At 48.3% G+C, this 17,278-nt stretch overlaps 1 protein-coding gene and 1 long non-coding RNA gene across 15 annotated transcripts in view; one reads left to right on the plus strand and one right to left on the minus strand.

The window, feature by feature from the left end:
• Positions 1-13,920, plus strand: part of GRAMD1B (GRAM domain containing 1B) — a 134,307-nt gene extending 120,387 nt beyond the window's left edge. For 11 of the 14 annotated variants that reach the window (XM_075774755.1, XM_075774757.1, XM_075774753.1 and 8 more), the window contains 12 exons: positions 693-808; positions 1,112-1,268; positions 1,963-2,152; positions 2,525-2,668; positions 3,212-3,330; positions 4,787-4,929; positions 5,603-5,706; positions 6,127-6,330; positions 6,560-6,650; positions 8,985-9,092; positions 12,567-12,684; positions 13,411-13,920. In XM_075774755.1, the coding sequence (XP_075630870.1) occupies positions 693-808; positions 1,112-1,268; positions 1,963-2,152; positions 2,525-2,668; positions 3,212-3,330; positions 4,787-4,929; positions 5,603-5,706; positions 6,127-6,330; positions 6,560-6,650; positions 8,985-9,092; positions 12,567-12,684; positions 13,411-13,500 (1,584 nt within the window). In that variant the 3' untranslated portion in view covers positions 13,501-13,920. Of the gene's footprint in view, positions 1-692; positions 809-1,111; positions 1,269-1,962; positions 2,153-2,524; positions 2,669-3,211; positions 3,331-4,786; positions 4,930-5,602; positions 5,707-6,126; positions 6,331-6,559; positions 6,651-8,984; positions 9,093-9,845; positions 10,823-10,875; positions 11,109-12,566; positions 12,685-13,410 lie in introns of those variants that run through there. The other 3 variants (XR_012838781.1, XM_075774752.1, XR_012838782.1) reach the window with 3 other exon arrangements.
• On the minus strand, positions 7,103-16,223 carry LOC142604931 (uncharacterized). Its single transcript, XR_012838788.1, has 6 exons — positions 16,071-16,223; positions 15,053-15,213; positions 13,957-14,139; positions 13,369-13,496; positions 12,768-12,929; positions 7,103-7,452 (listed from the first exon to the last, which is right to left on the minus strand). It is a non-coding gene; the product is annotated as an uncharacterized LOC142604931 (long non-coding RNA).
• Positions 16,224-17,278: the final 1,055 nt, after the last annotated feature.

The following is a 17,278-nucleotide window of genomic DNA, read 5'->3' on the forward strand; positions in this document are numbered from 1 at the left end:
AAATGTTTTTCTTTGTCACTGTTTTAGATCGTTTTCCCTGCAGCTGTAATTCTTTAGGCAGCTTTAAATTAAACAAACTTGGAGGGGAAAAACCTCATGAGGCATTGGGGTTTGGTGTAGTAGGAGGCATTAAATGGAGGCACAGCAGAAGAGGTGGGGAAAACATGCGGAGGGAAATGCAGGGTTACTGCTTACGTTATTACATTGCACAGTGTTGTAGTAGCAGGAAATCTCATTTACTGGGTGTAGCCTCATGTTGGCTTTCTGATAGTCTTAACTTACATGAGACTGTGGCGTGGAAAAATAGCAAAGTCAGATTTTTAGGGCAGAACCTGGACTGATGGAGAAGGCTTACTTGGTGAAAGGGCCTCTTACTGCTTGATGGGAGCAACCTCTGAGCCAGCTTGGCCTAACAATGGAAGGACTCATATGCCCACAGCCCTTAGAGCCATGGAGCTGGGCCAGCCTGCCATAGCACACAATCCACCTTGTAGCATCACTGGAATTCAGAAGAGGTGAGCCTGTCAGAAAGCTCTCGCCTCCCGTCAGGGGCTGTGTCAGAATCTTTCACTTCTCCTTTCAAGGCAAGGAATGTATTATTCCTGACAATGGTAGTTCCAAAAATTCATTCCATTTTCGTAGTCTCAGGTGAAAATACATGCTGTTTTCTTTTATGTATGTTCCTCTTTTAGCCTCTCTGTCCAAAGGAGCTCTGGCACTTTGTCCACCAGTGTTACGGGAACGAGCTGGGTCTGACCAGTGATGATGAAGACTACGTGCCTCCTGATGATGACTTCAACACAATGGGGTGAGTGAGGAGGAGTAAAATCTGGCTGTGATGAAGAAAAGATGGCCTCAGGAGAGCAGGAGTCCTGATATATTGCATACCTCAAACTGCTGATTGTCCCTGGTGAGAGATTCTGGGTTCTGGCCAGAGGTTTGTCCTTAAATGTGTAATGTCTAAAAAGCTCGATCTTCCCTGCACTGAGCCATTTCTGCTTCCGGTTAGACTGGAAACTTCATAGAAGTATTCTTACTTGCTCTGTGTGTCCAGTTGTAGCTGTACTGAGAGGGGTAAACATAAAAACCTGTGTTCTCTGTGGCGTCTCAGCTACTGTGAAGAAATCCCTGTGGAAGAGAACGAAGTCAACGACAGCTCCTCAAAAAGCAGCATGGAGGCCAAGCCAGAAGCTAGCCCTCAGCTGCCAAAGAAATCTGTCACTGCCAGCACGTTGACATCTACGGGAAGCAGTGAAGTGCCAGCCTCGGTAAGTGTTCTTCCTCCGCTGCAGCGGGAGCGGTAATCCTTTTCGCTGGGATCCAGCTGGTAGTCCATGTTTCTACGAGGTAACCGTTTACCCTGCAGCTCCTCTTCCACTGCAGCTGACCTCAGTCCTCAAGTCAGTGATATCTGGGAGCATTTGGCCAAGAAAAAGTGAGCAAAGCATGCCTGTCCTAAAAGCCAGTAAACTGGGACTCTCAGCAGCCAGGGCATTTTCCTTGTTATACTTTTAGATAAAAAGAAGTGGAGTGTTGGAGATAAAAGGGTTATAATTTCTTCTCTGCCTTCAGGTCTTCCCTAGGAAACAGTGCGTGCCCTCATAGTATTACAGCAGAACGGACGTTGTTTAGATACAACCTCAGATTTTCCTAGCTGTATAGGGCTTGATGGGGAGCAAAACCAGTATTGTTTGTGTGCTTGTCTGAACAAACAAGAAGCCTTGTGTATGTCCCAAGCTCGAACGGCACGTGGTTCTTTGAGAGGAGGTGATCTAATATGTCCATGTGTTTTACAAACACCATATGGTAATCTTCCTCCTCTCTATATTATTTAATTTCCAGACGTGCCGAGGCCAAATGCTCAAAGGTTTGAAAATTGGCCCACAGATGTAAAGTTCTTTGAGATGACCCCCAGTTTCCAGGTGCTGATCTTGCCCTCATTATGCTGTCTCCTTGCTGCAGTTTGATGGAGCGCTACCAGAAGAGGAGGAGGCCGTGGCGGAGAGTCCTGTGGAAAAAGACCTTGGCATTGCAAATATCATGGGAGAGAAGATAGAGATCATCGGCCCCGTGAACTCCCCTTCCCTAGACTTCAATGACAACGAAGACATTCCCACTGAGCTCAGTGACTCTTCAGAGACCCATGATGAAGGTATGCGGGGAAGGGCTGTTCCATCGGTGGTGTTTTCAGCCTTCTCCTGTCCTGGGACTGGAGCGGCCAATACTGAATTCCTTTTCTGGACCCTAAGAGTTCAGAAGATGCAAAGAATTCCCATCCTGGGCCGCAGAAGGCAAACACGTGGGGTATTCGGAAGGATGTCCCCAACGTGATCTGTGTAGTTAATTACCCCTTCTGACGTTCCAACTATTGTCCCGGGATCAGTGGCGGAAAAGGGTTAGAAGTACCTCCTTTGGGTTCCTTCTTCACAAAGTAAAAACCGAAAGTCCTGGTACTGTGAAAGCACAGCCTCTGATATTGGCACGGAGGATCATGGCTGGGGCTTGTGGGCCTGTTTCCCCACAGGAGAAGTCCAGGCCTTTTACGAGGATCTGAACGGCCGTCAGTATGTGAATGAAGTGTTCAACTTCAGCGTGGACAAACTGTATGACTTGCTTTTCACGGACTCCCAGTTCCAGAGGGACTTCATGGAACAGCGACGGTTCTCTGGTAAGCCGCTGCTGGCAAAGCCCAGTCACTGATGGAGTCTGCTTTCCCCGCGAGGTACAGAAGGAAGGTCGCGGCACATGCCTTGGAGGTGTAACTTTGCCTGATGATAGAGGGATTATTCTGAGCAGATCTTGCAGACCCTTATTTTTTAACATCAGCTAAGGCCTGATCTCTGTGTTCAAGGCCGAACAGCGTGAGGGAAAAGCTCTTCTAGCTCTGCACCAGACACAGACCGCGCAGTTGACGACGCAAAGAGAGTGTCCCTTGGCATGCTGTAGTCCTCCTTTCCCTGTAACTGTACGTTTGCTGAAGGAGATATGTCCCCAGCCTCTCCCCTTACCCTGCGCTTGAAAGAGGGGAAAGTATTCACGTTTAGTACAGAAGACCTTTCTTTCACACTCAGTTGAGCTCTAGTGCAGACAGGCTCTCCAAAGGGAAGGAAATACTGTCCTGAGCATGGTTGTACGGCTGTGCCTTTTGCTAGGGAACTGACCCGAGATCCCTCTCCGATTACTTGAATGGAATATTGTTTTGTCCTCTCAGATATTATCTTTCATCCCTGGAAGAAGGAAGAAAATGGCAATCAGACCAGAGTGATCTTGTATACCATTACCCTCACCAACCCTCTGGCGCCCAAAACTGCCACTGTCACTGAGACGCAGGTACGTGAAAGGGGAGCTGGGGTGTAATGCTTTGTACAAACAGTTCTGTGACGTATTTTCTTGTCTTGGGCATGCTGCTTTGCATGTTTTCATTCTCCCTATCCATTCTCCTTTACACGTTTTTCCACATATTAACTTGCTACCTGGTATCACTGCAAATGTGAATAGCTAATCTTAAACTCGCGCTGGATTGCATCGTAAGGAAAAGACCATCAATTTTCCAGAAAAAGCGGATGAGTTTGTAAACAAGCCAGCACATTCTAACAACTGTGTGTGTGTCACCCGTACTGCTATTTTTTGAGCTGCGGTCAGTCCAGCAGATGTTATTCATGAGCAGGGCACAAGAAAGTCAGATACTGTCTGGCCAGTCCTTCTCACAGCTCTGCGGAGAGATGTCCAGGCTTTTTTATTACTAGTGAGGACAATTAGATGATCTGTTTAAAAAGGTAAAATATGGGAGCATCTACAGTGCACTGGGAAGAGCCAGGCTAGCTGTATTCTAGTGGGTCCTGCAGCTAGAGAGGGAGAAAAGGCCTCCTTCTGTGTCCAATAAATACTGAGATTAAATACTCAGTAAATACCGAGAGTTAGCTTGAGGGAATCCTAAGAGGGAGCCAAGAAAAGATGGGGTGCCTAAGCATTGCGTTTCCTGGAGAGGAGAATCCCAGTGGCAAGGTGTACCTTGTAAGGATGGGATGAAGCGTGCTGTTCAGAAGCAAAGGCTGTGTGCAGGGAAGAGAAAGAAAAGGGGAGAGCAAAGTGATGGGCAAAGGAACAGTACGCTTCCAGGCAAGCAAGGACATGGCCTATTTTATCTGAGTTTGGGGTCAACCACCGAGGTGCGCTTTGCCGTGTCCTCGCTGCAGAGGTAAGTGGAAATAGGCTGTAAGGCAAGCTAAACTTTTGCATGTGGATCTGCAGTTAACTGTCTGTCCCCTTTGTGAGGTTTGTTCTGGGGCAAAGAAGGAAGCAGATCAGAGAAGTAATGACATGCTGTTACGGTGTTTAGAAACACAGAAAAATCTATGCTAGAAAGGACCTCTGCTCAAAGCAGGGCCACCTCTGGTTTTAGATCCCATTGCTCCCTGACAAGCCAGACATCAGTTTAGTGAGACGAGGTAACACTTGCAGAGGTCCCAGAGAACTGGTCCTCACGGGGCACTGTACCTAACTACGTTTCTGATACAAAATGCTGGAGATTGAGCTGCTGGAACTGAATGCCCCTTTTGAAATATGCCCTTGGGAAACATCCGAGTGAAACACTTGGTTTCCTCGAATATGCCTTCCCTTAAAGGTGAGCCGTTCACGGAAAGGTTGCAGAGATGGGGCTTGGGCATGAGTGCGGTCTCCTATCTGTGGTAGAGCTGTGTTTGTGAAGTGCTAGTGAAGGTGCCGATCTATCAAAGCCGTGTTCTAACCAGACTAATAGTTGCCTTGCATGCTGTCTTTTATGCAGACAATGTACAAAGCCAGCCAAGAAAGCGAGTGCTATGTCATAGATGCAGAGGTGCTAACTCACGACGTCCCCTACCATGATTATTTCTACACCATTAACCGCTACACGTTGACTCGTGTTGCCAGAAACAAAAGCCGACTCAGGTACACTTCTTGTGGGATAAAGAGCTTTACTGACGACCAAAAGTCACCTTTGGGTGGGAGTTGTGCTGTTTGGTGTGTTGGGGAGAACTTAGCCTTACTTCTTTGTCGTGTTGCCAGAACATTCCTATCTCGAAGAGTTACCGTAGGGGCAGCTGCCTACTATGGTGACACCTAGGAAACAATAGACCCGATGCAGAGGAGTTACAGCTGGGTCAGGGAGAGGATTTACAGACTTTTCTTGCCCCCTTCTGGGAAGCAGTGGTTTGCAGGGCCAGTTGTCACACGTGATCAACTGCATGTGATAAAAACAGGACATACTTCCAGGGACCGTGCTCCTGAGACATGCCTGGGGGGACAGGCAGAGGAATTGGGTACCAGGCAAAGCTATAGGCTTTTGTGTTTGACATCCATAAGTAATCTAAATGTCTGCCTGCCTCATGGCCGAAGGGCTGGGGGAGGCCTCTTGCGGGAGGCTCTCTAGAGGCCTTCCTCCCGCTGCCTTTGGAAGGACGTTTCATGCAATGCTTCTCCTCCAGAAACACAAAGGGCTGAGACCATTCCAGAAATAACAGTGTGCATGATTATTTCTCATATTTACATTGACAAAGGATCGTGAATTAACGTCACCTCCAGGAAGCAAAACTGGGAGAATGATTTTCCTTTCTTCTCATAGGGTTTCCACAGAGTTACGTTATAGGAAACAGCCTTGGGGACTGGTGAAATCCTTCATTGAGAAGAATTTTTGGAGCGGCCTAGAAGATTATTTCCGTCATTTGGGTAAGAGTGGCAGTGACTGGAGCTGTGGTAATGACCCACAAGCAGGAGCACCCTCCATAGTTTATGCATGCCTCCTTGCAAGCGGGCAGCATGACAGCATGATCCCTGCTGCCAACCTACTGGGGATCAGACCTCGGAGGCGGCTTATAAAAGGGGCCAGCCAAAGTTATTCCCACAGCGTTGGCGGCACGTGCTGGAATTAATCAGGTCATCAAATCCTGCTCTCTGGCAGGAGCGCGGGCAATCTGGGGTCAGTTTGGCAGAAGGTGTAAGGGATGTGTAGTGTGTCCTCTTGGCATGGACCTCTTAGACCCTGCCAACTTCTTCGGCCCAGCAGCTGTGCCGTTTGAGGGCTTAAGTCTATATTGCTGCAAGGCCAGTGCTGCTTTTATTAAATGCTTTCCCTTGCTGTCTCTGCAGAGAGTGAACTGACCAAAACGGAGAGAACGTACCTGGCTGAGGTCCACAGACAATCCCCCAAAGAGAAAGTGAGCAAGCAATCGACCGTGCGCCGTAGGAAACGGGCCCATGCCCATCTGCGGGTGCCACACTTAGAGGAGGTGCTGAGTCCCGTCACCACCCCCACAGATGAGGAGGTTGCACATCGAATCAAGCATGTGGCAGGTGAGGAACTGCAGACCCCTCACGCTCGGGGATGGAGAGCTGGGTACCTCTGGAAAAAACCGGAGCTTTGCTCACGGAGGGGTAATGAGAAGAGGGACCAGGGCTTTCCAGGGCAGGGAGGATGCACGATGATGAGGGAGTGAGATGGAGAGGTGGGTAGAGGGAAAGGGGTTGCCTTTTGCTGTCCATCGGATGGCACTTCCTAGCCTAAACGCATCTATCTCCTCAGGTTCCACTCAGACACGGCACATCCCCGAGGAGAGCCCTAGTGGCTTCCACCTGCAGAGTGTCTCCAAGCTGCTCCTTGTCATCAGTTTTGTGTAAGTGATTCTTCTGCTTTCCTTCAGCCTTTAACAACTTTGGTCCTTTTGTTTTTCTGGCATTCTGTGCTCCCCTGTGCCAGTTTTTCCCCTCTCATATTCCTCTCTGGTCCCAAACTTTGTGCAGCACAGAGGAGAGAAAAGCAATGACAGGCAGAAAAGAAGTAATTACAAGTTCCCCCAAATGCCCCATCAGCTGTTTTGTCTGGCTTGATCCCCACTTTTGCTGGTACTTAGCTGGCCACTGATCTGCCTCTGCAGGTTCTGGATCTTATTTTATCACTGTCTCCTTTCCCCTCAGTTTTGACCTTGTTTTAACCAAACACAGACCTGTATTTGGTTATTTTGCAGACCTGTATGTTTCTGGGAGTCCGAAACGCAGGTCAGCTATAGTGTCTGGGACACAGGCAACGTTGGTAGTGGCAAGCAGGTTGAGGGGCAGCTGTGCAAGGAGAGGGGAGTCAGTACTTAGAAGAAATCCCACGTAGAAAGAGTCTTTTTTAGTTTGGAGACTCAGGTTAGAGATTTTCAATGACATCTAGAAACTGGTTTCTTTTTTTTAATTGAAAATAAGTCATTTAATGTAATCTGCTGACAAACTAGCTGTTATCATGAAAGATGACCGCGCAAAGCTCTCTGGGAGGAGGTACCGTGCTATCACAGCAGGGCTCAGTGTGTGTGAGGAGCCCGTCTGTTACTTCTTTCCTCTGGTCTGGCAAAAGCTCTTCGGGTCTGGTCCTAGGTGGCGATTTTGACAAGCGATACCATGTCAGGCAGAAGCTGGACCGTTTGGAGACGATTTCTGCAAAATAAGGGTAGAAACACATGAAGCAAGAGAGATTGGCATGATTTCACTAGTTCAGCTGTTTGGTTGGGTCCCTTTTCTGCCACCACCTTTCACGGTTGCTCACCTTGGACTTGGCTGGGTGTGTGCTCAAAGTGAGCTGGGTATGGGCCCCTCGTATCCCTGTGGCTCAGTCTTTATGCCTGAACGCAGGCGTATTTACTGTTTCTCTGCCTCTTGGGCTGACGGTAACTTTCATGTGTGTGTTAGTGCTGCAGCGGTTGCTGGGCAGGTGCTGTGGAGCGGTACAGTCTAAAGGAGCCATCCCGATACTTAGGGCAATGGAAGCATATGGTTAAGCCCCGAGGAACAGCAGAACGTGGGCTTATTCTTTTCCTAAGCTGCACCCACCTCTTAGTGAGGTGGGAAGAAGCTGAGGTTTGTAGACTGAGGTTACTTTTCATGTTGAGCTCCTTTCTTCATTGCCTTTTCCCAGTGGGGATAAAGACTGCAGAGGTTTGCAGCAGCAACCCAGCTAGTTACGTTACCCATGCCAAGTAAGGTAAAGTAATGTAATGATGACAAGATAGCCTCGTGCTCTCTTCTGCAGCTAGACAGGCGAGGTGTAGGGTAGGAAGGCACAAAAGCTTTACGACAGTCTCTCCTGACAGGCTACTAGCTTAGCTTTGAGTGGTCAGAGAGCCCTCCATAATGTTTTCGGAATACTCCTCTGGCCAGTTGCCATCCGCCTGACCGAATTGGGCGATAGTGGGTCATTCTTCAGCAAAATAGCTGCACTATTCAGAGACAGGCACGAGCATGTTATTTTTTGGAATCTATCCCCTGACCGTGGTTGCGGTGGTGTTCCCATCGCCGGGTACGGTACGAGTGGGTAAGGCTGGATGCACACAGGCTGCAACGTGCATTTATGAGTCAGAGGGTGTCCTGCATGGGCGCGCTTTGGGCTTGTCCGCAAGAGCCACGCGCAGCTCATCTTTTGTTGAGCAAATTTCCCCATTAATTGCAGGCACATGGTTACTTGTCTGTCCTTCTTGCTCTCTTCCCATCGTTCCTTTCTTCCCTCCTCCCCCACATATCTTCTGCACTGTCTGTGAGCCTTCTCTGCTCAGCCCAGGTTCTCCTGTTCTGTGTCAGTCCGTTTCTAACCTGCAGCTACTCCGTCTTTTCTCTTCCCTGCTCCCATTAGGATCTGTTTCAGGTACTGTCTCTCTCTTTTTTTTACCTCTTTATTCTCCCATTTCCCTCCCTTTCTCTGCATTCAGCACATCCACTCATCCGACCTGTTCTGTCTGAGCCGTCATCCCTGTCTTTCTGTCTGTCCATCCTCCTTGCTCACACATTTCTCCCACAAGGTGAAGTTTGGGGCTCTGATAACCTGGCCCTTACTCAGATTAAATTCCCCACTCACATACAGCGTGGACCTGGTCCCCAGACACCTTCTTAAAGCCTTGGGTGTTTTCCCAGGTGTGATTGGCAGGCAATGAGCTATGAAATGCCCCTAGTAAACTGGCTCTTTTCTTTATTTCCAGTCTGGTGCTGCTGGTCATTCTCAATATGATGCTGTTCTACAAACTCTGGATGTTGGAATATACTACGCAGACGCTCACGGCATGGCAGGGCTTGCGGCTACAGGAAAGGTACTGTCGTCACCTGCTTTGTCTTTGCCTCTTCATGTTTCCTATAGACATTAGCGGCTCCCCCAGACCGCCGAAGCCCTGGGCTCTCTTCTTGTAGATTGCTTCGTTTTTGTGTAAAACAGATGAAGCAGGTAGGTAGTTAGGTGAAGCTGTGGGGCCACCAGCATTTCTAGATCTGAAACTGCTGAACAGTTGCAGCAGAAGACAGCGAGTTAAGGCAATCTCTGCTTCTTCCCAGTATCCCATGCAACGGAGGATGCTGTAGGAATAAATATATTGCAATCTTGGGCCAAGGTTGTCCCCTCCCCTCCTTTGATGGCTCTGTATGAAAAGCAGTGTCTTAGAAAGAACCCTTTGTACTCAGAGGAGAATTTGGGCCTGCGATACCCAATCAAGTGTTAGATTGAGTGTTTTGAGAGGCGAGGGTCCAGATACCAGCAAGTTGTAGAGAGCGATCACTAGGAGGACACAGGGCGCTTCTTAATGACCTAAGCGGTCCCTGGCAGTACTAGATGGTAAGCGGTGAAGTGTGATTACAGATTGGCTTAGTTTCTTTAATAATTGGTAACATGTAACCTTGTCCACGCCTTGTTGGACGTCCTATTTCAGCATAGCATCCGCTCGGTGCGTGCAGAGCTCTTGGGCTGTATGGCGGCACTTCCTTTTACAGAAAGCATGCCGACAGCCTCCAACTAGCCTGAATTGAGTGTTGGGGGTCAGTCTTTATTGTACAGCTCCCTCCATCTTGTCTAGGGTCGAAGGTGGACCTGTCAGCCTGCATTTCGCAGGATGCGCTCCAGAGCAGCTTTTTGTAGATGGCTTTGACAGTGGTGACCTGATGTCCTGGCCTTGTTTGTTTATAATGATAGCCAGCAATTTTGTGTTTTAAATTCTTTCTGGCATTTTTAGGTGAATGCTTTTTTTTTTTTTTTTTTAATGTACATAAATGCTAGGTATCCTGCCTGAAGAGTATCTCCTCTGTTTTCAGAGGTTGAGAATGTCCCAAGACCACTTTGCTACGGTGTTTTTGTCCCTTTAATGTCCCCTTTGTGGCTGTACTGTTGTGCGGTCACAGTTATTCCCTTGCTAAGTTGGGTTTGACTTTAAGCATCCATAACCACCACGTGTGACCGTTGTGATAACTTGTTTCCATGATCTGTCTCATGGTACAGGCTTTCTCATTTTTTCCTCATTAGGGAAGAGAATTATTATTTTCCCCATAATAGCCCTGCTACTTTCCCAGGGATAGCTACATTAAGTGATTTTTGCCTGCTTAATCTTCCTCTGGCACTCTTGGTATTTATTTGGACCACTACAATACAGTATTTAAGTATAGGACTATATATATAGTGTTTGTATGCTTCTTGTAATGTGCATGTACTGGAATTAGGGGGGTAGCTCTATGGGCCCCCTCCCTGCATAGGTAACTTCATTGTGTAGCAAGCGTGATTGCTGTGGAAGTAGATGGAAGCCATCTGCTGGCTGAAAGGCCAGATGTGCACAGAAGCGTTCTGTTTGAGGCTCCGAAGACTTCCCCCGCACCCTCCCCCATATCTGGTTCTTAAGAGACCTTAAGCTCTCTGTGGGCAGGGGCAGTCAGCAGTCCCCCAAACTAAAGGCACCGATCCTCAGCATGGAGCCCCCCCACTTAGACAAGGAAAGCAAAGCAGTCTTTAGTAGTAGTAGACTGTTATTTATTAGAGACTGGGATTATTGACCATGGGGAGTGGGGCCATGGTTTTTATTGTCATGTGTAATTAACATTTCTTTGTTTCATCTCCAGGTCTGGAGCCAGCTGAGCAGGGCAGATGCAAGCACTGAAGGTGCTGATGGGAGGATCGCAGGGACTGGCTGCCTGGAGGTGCCACCCACAGCCTGGCAAGGAGGTGGAGCTCGGCTGGGCCCAGGCCAGGATAAATCTCAGTGGAGCAGAGGGGACATGAGGAGCTGAGTCAAGGGCAGTTAGCACGGCAGGAAGGCGTGGCAAGCGGCACCCCACTCTGCCCATTTGCTAAGGTAAGAGGGGAACAAGTTAGACCATCACATTACATTGTCCAGGGAGAAAGGAAGAACTTACCCCAGAAGTGAGGTCTGGCTGCAGATGGGCTCTCACTAACGCAGAGACTTCCATAAAAGAGGCTTGAAAATCTCCACTGTAGCCTGGGAGGAGGAGGTGGGATTCAGCTATCTTGCAGAGCCCAAAGAGGTAAGCAGAAGACAAAGCAGGAAAGACTTCTGGCTATCTTAGAAAGTAGTAAAGCCAAGAAGTAAGCAGGAAAGACTTTTTAGCTATGTTAGAAACCAGCAGAGCCCAAAGAGGAAAGCCAAAGCAGGAAAGAGTTGTAGCTGTGTTAGAAAGTAGCAGAGCTCTAAGAGGTAAAGCAGAAGACAAAGCAGGGAAGATTTTTGGCTATGCTAGAAAGAAGCAGAGCTCAAAAGATGTAAAGCAGGAAGGGCTTTTAGCTATGCTAGAAAATAGCAAAGCCCAAGAAGTAAGCAGGGAAGACTTCTTAGCTATGTTGGAAACCAGAAGACAAAGTAGGAAGGACGACTTAGCTATCTTAAACAGGGGGCATGCAAAAGTAGAGAGCCATCCCTCTCTCAGGAGAAATGGGCAGAGTGGGGTGCTGCTTGCCACGCCTTCCTGCCGATGCCAGCTGCCGGTGCTAACTGCCTCGACTCCATTCCTCGTCGCTCCGCTCCTCGCATCGCTCTGCTTGACTGAGATTTATCCTGGCCTGGGTCCAGCCAAGCTCCACTTCCTCGCCAGGCTCGCCGCTGGCACCTGCCCTGGGTGGCACCTCAGGGCAGCCAGTCCTGATGATTGTCCCATCAGTGCTTGCATCTGCTCTGATTCTGCTCCACTCAGCAGCCTCCAGCCCTGTTGCGGAGGGTTAATTGGGCCTGGAGGCGGAGGGATGGATACTGCGCACATACCTACCATTAAAAAGAGAGCCAACGCTGCTATTAGTCATAACAAAGAGAAAGCCTTGTATTAAATAAAGACTGACAGAGCATGTCTAGAAAAAACAAAACACAGAAACTCTACGGGGCTACCTGTCCCGCAGCACATTATGTTGCATTGCATCATTCCCCATCAATGGCCACGGTGCCATCTTTCAGTATACACCTCTCCCAAGTCATGAAAGCGAGCACATGGCCTTCTGTGCTCGTGTTCCCCTCTGACAAATGGGCCTTCAGTTCCACCCGCACTACAACAGCTACCTAACTGCTGCAAAAGGCGTACCTGTGCTACTACTTACCATGGATAAGACACAGTAACAGTGATATCCAATTTCAGAAAACACTAAGCATGTTTAAATGCACTTTTGCTCAAGAAAACCTGGCCCTTCAGGGTGAAACGATGAGACAGTAACTAACTGATACAATCTACACGCTCCCCCGCAATTCACTTTGCTCCCCCCTTGACTTCAGTTTCCCTAGATTGACTCTTGTTCATATTCTGCCCGACAGGTTACCCCAATCTCAGACAGAATGGGCCCAGTTACTAGAATCTCAGCAGAAGTATCATGACTCAGAGCTACAAAAATGGCGTGAGATCATCAAATCCTCAGTGATGCTTCTAGACCAGGTGAGACCACACGGCCAGTTAGTGCTGTGACTAGAAGGTCACCATGTCCTCGCAGCCACCCGCTCGCACTCCTTCAGCCTTACCTGGTTCCACTGTAGTCCAGTGGGTGCGTCACCTCTGCTACCGTCTCCCTGTAGATCTGTCTTCTGATGTTAGTGGTGGGTGGCAGGTCCCGAGGGCTATTTGCAGGATGCCACAGCTTCTCTGTCACCTCACAGGGGTCCACGCGCGTCAGGGAGAGAACTCTACAGGGCCAAACCCCTCATATTAGCACATCTTGCATCTAGTCTCTGGCCACCCCGGTTTGGGAAGCAAACCCTGGATACATACGTAGCTTGCGTGGATGAAGGGGACGCGCTCTGCGTGGGCCCGTCAATAGCACAAAGCCAGGGGTTTCGGTATCCACGGCCTAAAGAGCTGGTTGTACACCGGGCTGCTGAGAACGGAGTTCAGAAATGAAAGCTGCTCTCCCCTCTGGAGAGCTGCTTACCCTGTACCTCGTTCTGCTCACCCCTTCTCTATTCTCTTGGAGAACGGTCTCTCAAGGGCTCCCATCTTCTCAGTCCCCATTTGTATGTCCCAGCCCTGACACACCGCTCCCGAAAAAACAGCCGATTATGGTATCGATACTTTACGTGGAAGAAGGAGGCACCGATGGGGAAGGAAATCCCAAAGCGCTCTCACCTCTAGGGCAGCATCACAGTGGAGAAATTTCTTGTCTTGCAGATGAAGGATTCACTAATAAATCTTCAGAATGGCATCGGGTCCCGGGACTTCGGGTCAGATCCAGAAGAGAAACGGAAACGTTTCCACTAACAGGCAGGAATGCAGGAGGCCAGAGGACGGTGTGCAATATGTGTAAATAGGATATATAAATATATATATATAAATATATATATATACAGAATATAAATATATATATTATATACAGATTTTAAGAGAAAAAAAAAAAGCTTACGTATCGAGAGGAAGGATTGACCTCCAACACTGGCTGAAATGGAGCGTCTCGGTGGAGCATGGTGTGTGTGTGTATGGGAGGGCTGTGCTCTCCCAGCACTGAGGTGCGCTTAGGGGTGTGCTGGAGTGTGCTCCCCTGGGCCTGTGCACCGCTCTTCTGTAATGTTCCTGGCTGTTTGTCTGTCTGTTTGTCTGTTTTGTTTTTGTTGTTCCAAAGGGAAGCATCAGAGTGCCCCCCCCACCCCCTGCGCATGAAGGTCCCTGAGTGACTATATTTATCTATACATACAAAGGGGACACTGTCAACTTTCTTACCTTGCTAGCTTCAGGGCAGAGAGATTTTTGGCAATCGCCGTCAATCCCTTACAAAATTATTCCACATTTGGAGAGGAGGCCTCTGGAAGAATTGCTGTAGGTCTGTAGAGAGCAGATCTCACTAGGCAATCACCTTCTATACTTCTTGGAGCAGAAATACAATTTGCTGTCGTGCCAGCCAGCCTGGTTCAGAGAGCAAAGCACAGAATGTAAATGACCTGAAATGCTTCCTCCAAACACTAGTTTGCTGCCTCCTGTTATTGATAGTGCATTAATAGCCAAGGAAATGGTGAGGAGGGGAGTATCTGCCTACAAGGTGCGTGGACGGAGGAGAGCCACACCACAGAAAGGGCACTTCCATCGCTTTGACAGTGTCCCCTTTACATTTTTCTGTAGTTCTCTGCTTTCTATGTGCTTGGCCCCTGCCATTAAGCCATCCCTGTGCTGAAGACCCACACTGGTGCTGAAAGGGCTACTACCTGTGTGACTTCCCACAATAGGGGGAGTGCCCCAACATAAAACCAAAATTAGTATTTATTTGCAACTGCTCCCACTACCCCGCTCAGCAAATTTCTCTCCTGCCCCTGGTCCGTGAGACCATTTTACTCGTACCACCTAGTCTTAGAAACTCTGCGGGGAAAACACGAGGGAGAAAAAAGAGCAACTTCCTTTCCTTCACTGGGGTATTTACGTGACTGTGAATATAGCAACAACTGTCACTGTGGATATTTATATGACTGTATCTATATAGCAACAAGGCCTGCCAAAGTCCAGGAGAAGTTAGGAAAGGTCACGGAGGCCAAAAAAAGAAAAGAAAAAAGGAGAGTCAGTGGGCGGCAGGATAGATCTGGAGACATGTCCATGGTGTGAGGCATCAGACTGGTATCTCTCATAAGCTGCACAGTGAAGCATTTGTTGTGTAAGCAAGTCAAATAGACCTGCATTAAAAAGACAATATGCTTTTTTACTTGTTCTGGGGGCTAATTCCTGCTAGCAGCCAAATGAGGAAGAGGGGCAGCGAGGCTGTGCTGTGCAGCATACCAGTTGGGATGCAGGGTGCTCGTCTGAATGTTCAATAGATGCTTTCTCATCTTACCCAGCCAGCTAGATTAGGTGACATGTGAGGCCCTCAATCTCCACCTCGTTCAACACCAGGATTTTTCCACCTTCTGAATGGCAGGAGGGAGTCAGCTGCATATTCCCCATACGCAAACGGTGCAGTTTCAGCTCGTCCGTTGTCTCTAGCTCCATTGGGCGCTGAAAGAGCAGGGGGCATAAGGGTGAGTGACTGCTTGTTGTATTCTGTACCAGCAACTCTCATCTGCACAGCTGGGTGACAAAGTGGAGTCTAAGGAAAACCCTCACAAGCTCCTGCTTGTGCATTCCAATTAGGGAAAGGTAATGTTCGTAGCAGTAACTCACTGATTTCTCTCCCAACCTGCCTACAATTTTCATGACCAAGTGCTCAACACAACAGGTCCCACAGAAGAAGACTCACATTTGAAGGAGCGTGGGTGAAGACGGGTTATCAAAAAAGACATTTAAGAGTGTGAAAGCAAAGTAGAATTGGGAAAAACATGCCTCACCAATGAGAGAGTAATGTGTATTTATAACTATTTATTTAATTTAATGCTGCTGACTACTGTACTGCTCCCTGACTTTTTTCCGGGGAGGCTGCTGACATGGCTACTGTACAATGAAACTGAGGTGCTAGTGCCTGGGAAGGGCATTCTGCGGCTTATTTCGGGACAGGAGGGCCCCGACTCCCTGCTGTGACTTGCTATGCTGGGCAAGAGTCAGTCCTGTTTCCCCATTAGTCACCCCCACAATTACTAAGCACAGAAAAATCCCCTGCTGCCCCTCTTGCCCTTTTCTAGAGTTTAATTCCAAGCACGAAGAAAGAAGACAGAGAGGAAGCTCTGTGCTTGCCACCTTGCCCATGCCAGAAAAGAAAAAGGCCACATCTTGAGAGAGAAACCTGGACTGTGGGGGGTCTCTGCCACCTGGCCAGGAGGGTTTTGTACATAGATGGACATGACCCATCGAGGAGCAGAGAAACCCACACGTCCGAAAGGGTCGAAAATAAATGCTAGTGATCAGAGCTGATTTCTTACAAATTTCAGAGTCTTTTGCTATTTATGGAGGCCAGAAATCCATTCGCTCATCCGTGCATCCTCCTTCTTCTGCAGCATTCTTCCAAATTGCCATTGCATTAGGTTCAGGATGTTCCCACTGACACGGCTTCCTTGGGCTCAACCCTAGAGACAGAATTGCATAAGCTCTGTTAACTTAATACGATGCCACGCAGAGGCAGCTAGAACAGTCTCGAGCACCAATATTCGTTCTGCCTGCACGTTACGTTAAACTGGGTTTAACATGTTTGACATAGATCCTGCCGCACAGGTACGTTAAATCCTTCAATAAAGAGCGGCAGGGTGGTGGTCACCAAACAACCTCGTACGTGCAGTGCCCTTCAGACTGAGGAAGGTTTCTCTTTGAGGCCTTAGGTTTCTTTTTCTCAGATTCCTAGTTATTTACTTTCTTTCTGCCACTTGGCAGCAAGTCTGGCTTGGAGTTGGATAGGATTCATGATCTTTCAGTGCCTCTTAATTTAGCACAGTAGTAATACAAGAGAAAAAAAAAAGGTCTTTTTTTCTGAAGGCAAAACCCACAATGGCACTAAAGGTGAGAGCTAAAACAAAACCTTGGCATCTTTTCACCTAGATGCCTTCCTCTTGAGAGCTATGATAGGAATCACCTGCTTCTGCAGTTGAGTCCCAGTCAACAGATTAATGCCTTTTGCAGCCATAGACAATTTTGGACCTGTCAGTTTAGGATTACGTTTCCTGGAGAAATTAGCAATGTGTTCTAGGAGCAAGGCTGAGCAACCTGAATAATGTTACGGGGGTGGGGGGTGGGGGTGGGGAGGTGGTACTTCTGCCTTCCCTAAGTGGTCACAGCCAAGTCATAGCTTGGCTCTATTGTCAGGCTTTTGCTTCTTTACTAGCTTGCCTTGCTTACCTGTGCCAGAAATCCCGCTGCAATGCTAGGGGTTTTTTTTATAGCACCTCGCAGACGCGTCCTCCCTCTGACCCTTCTGCCGCTGCCAGTCTGCCAGGTGAACACAGCTGGGTTTTGATTTGCAGAATCTGAACAGCTACAAAAGTTTTTTTTTTTTTAAAGCATTTCTCCAGCCAAATGTGCAAACGAATGCCAACAGTTAGTAGCCTAATTCTTGCCAAGATGCTACCTAGTGGCAGGAAGGAGAAGGGACAGCAGGCTCCGATTTGCCAGTTTGTGTATCTATCTGACCTCTTTATTT

Source organism: Balearica regulorum, chromosome 23 (genome assembly GCF_011004875.1).
Source record: "Balearica regulorum gibbericeps isolate bBalReg1 chromosome 23, bBalReg1.pri, whole genome shotgun sequence".
Lineage (NCBI taxonomy): Eukaryota > Metazoa > Chordata > Aves > Gruiformes > Gruidae > Balearica > Balearica regulorum.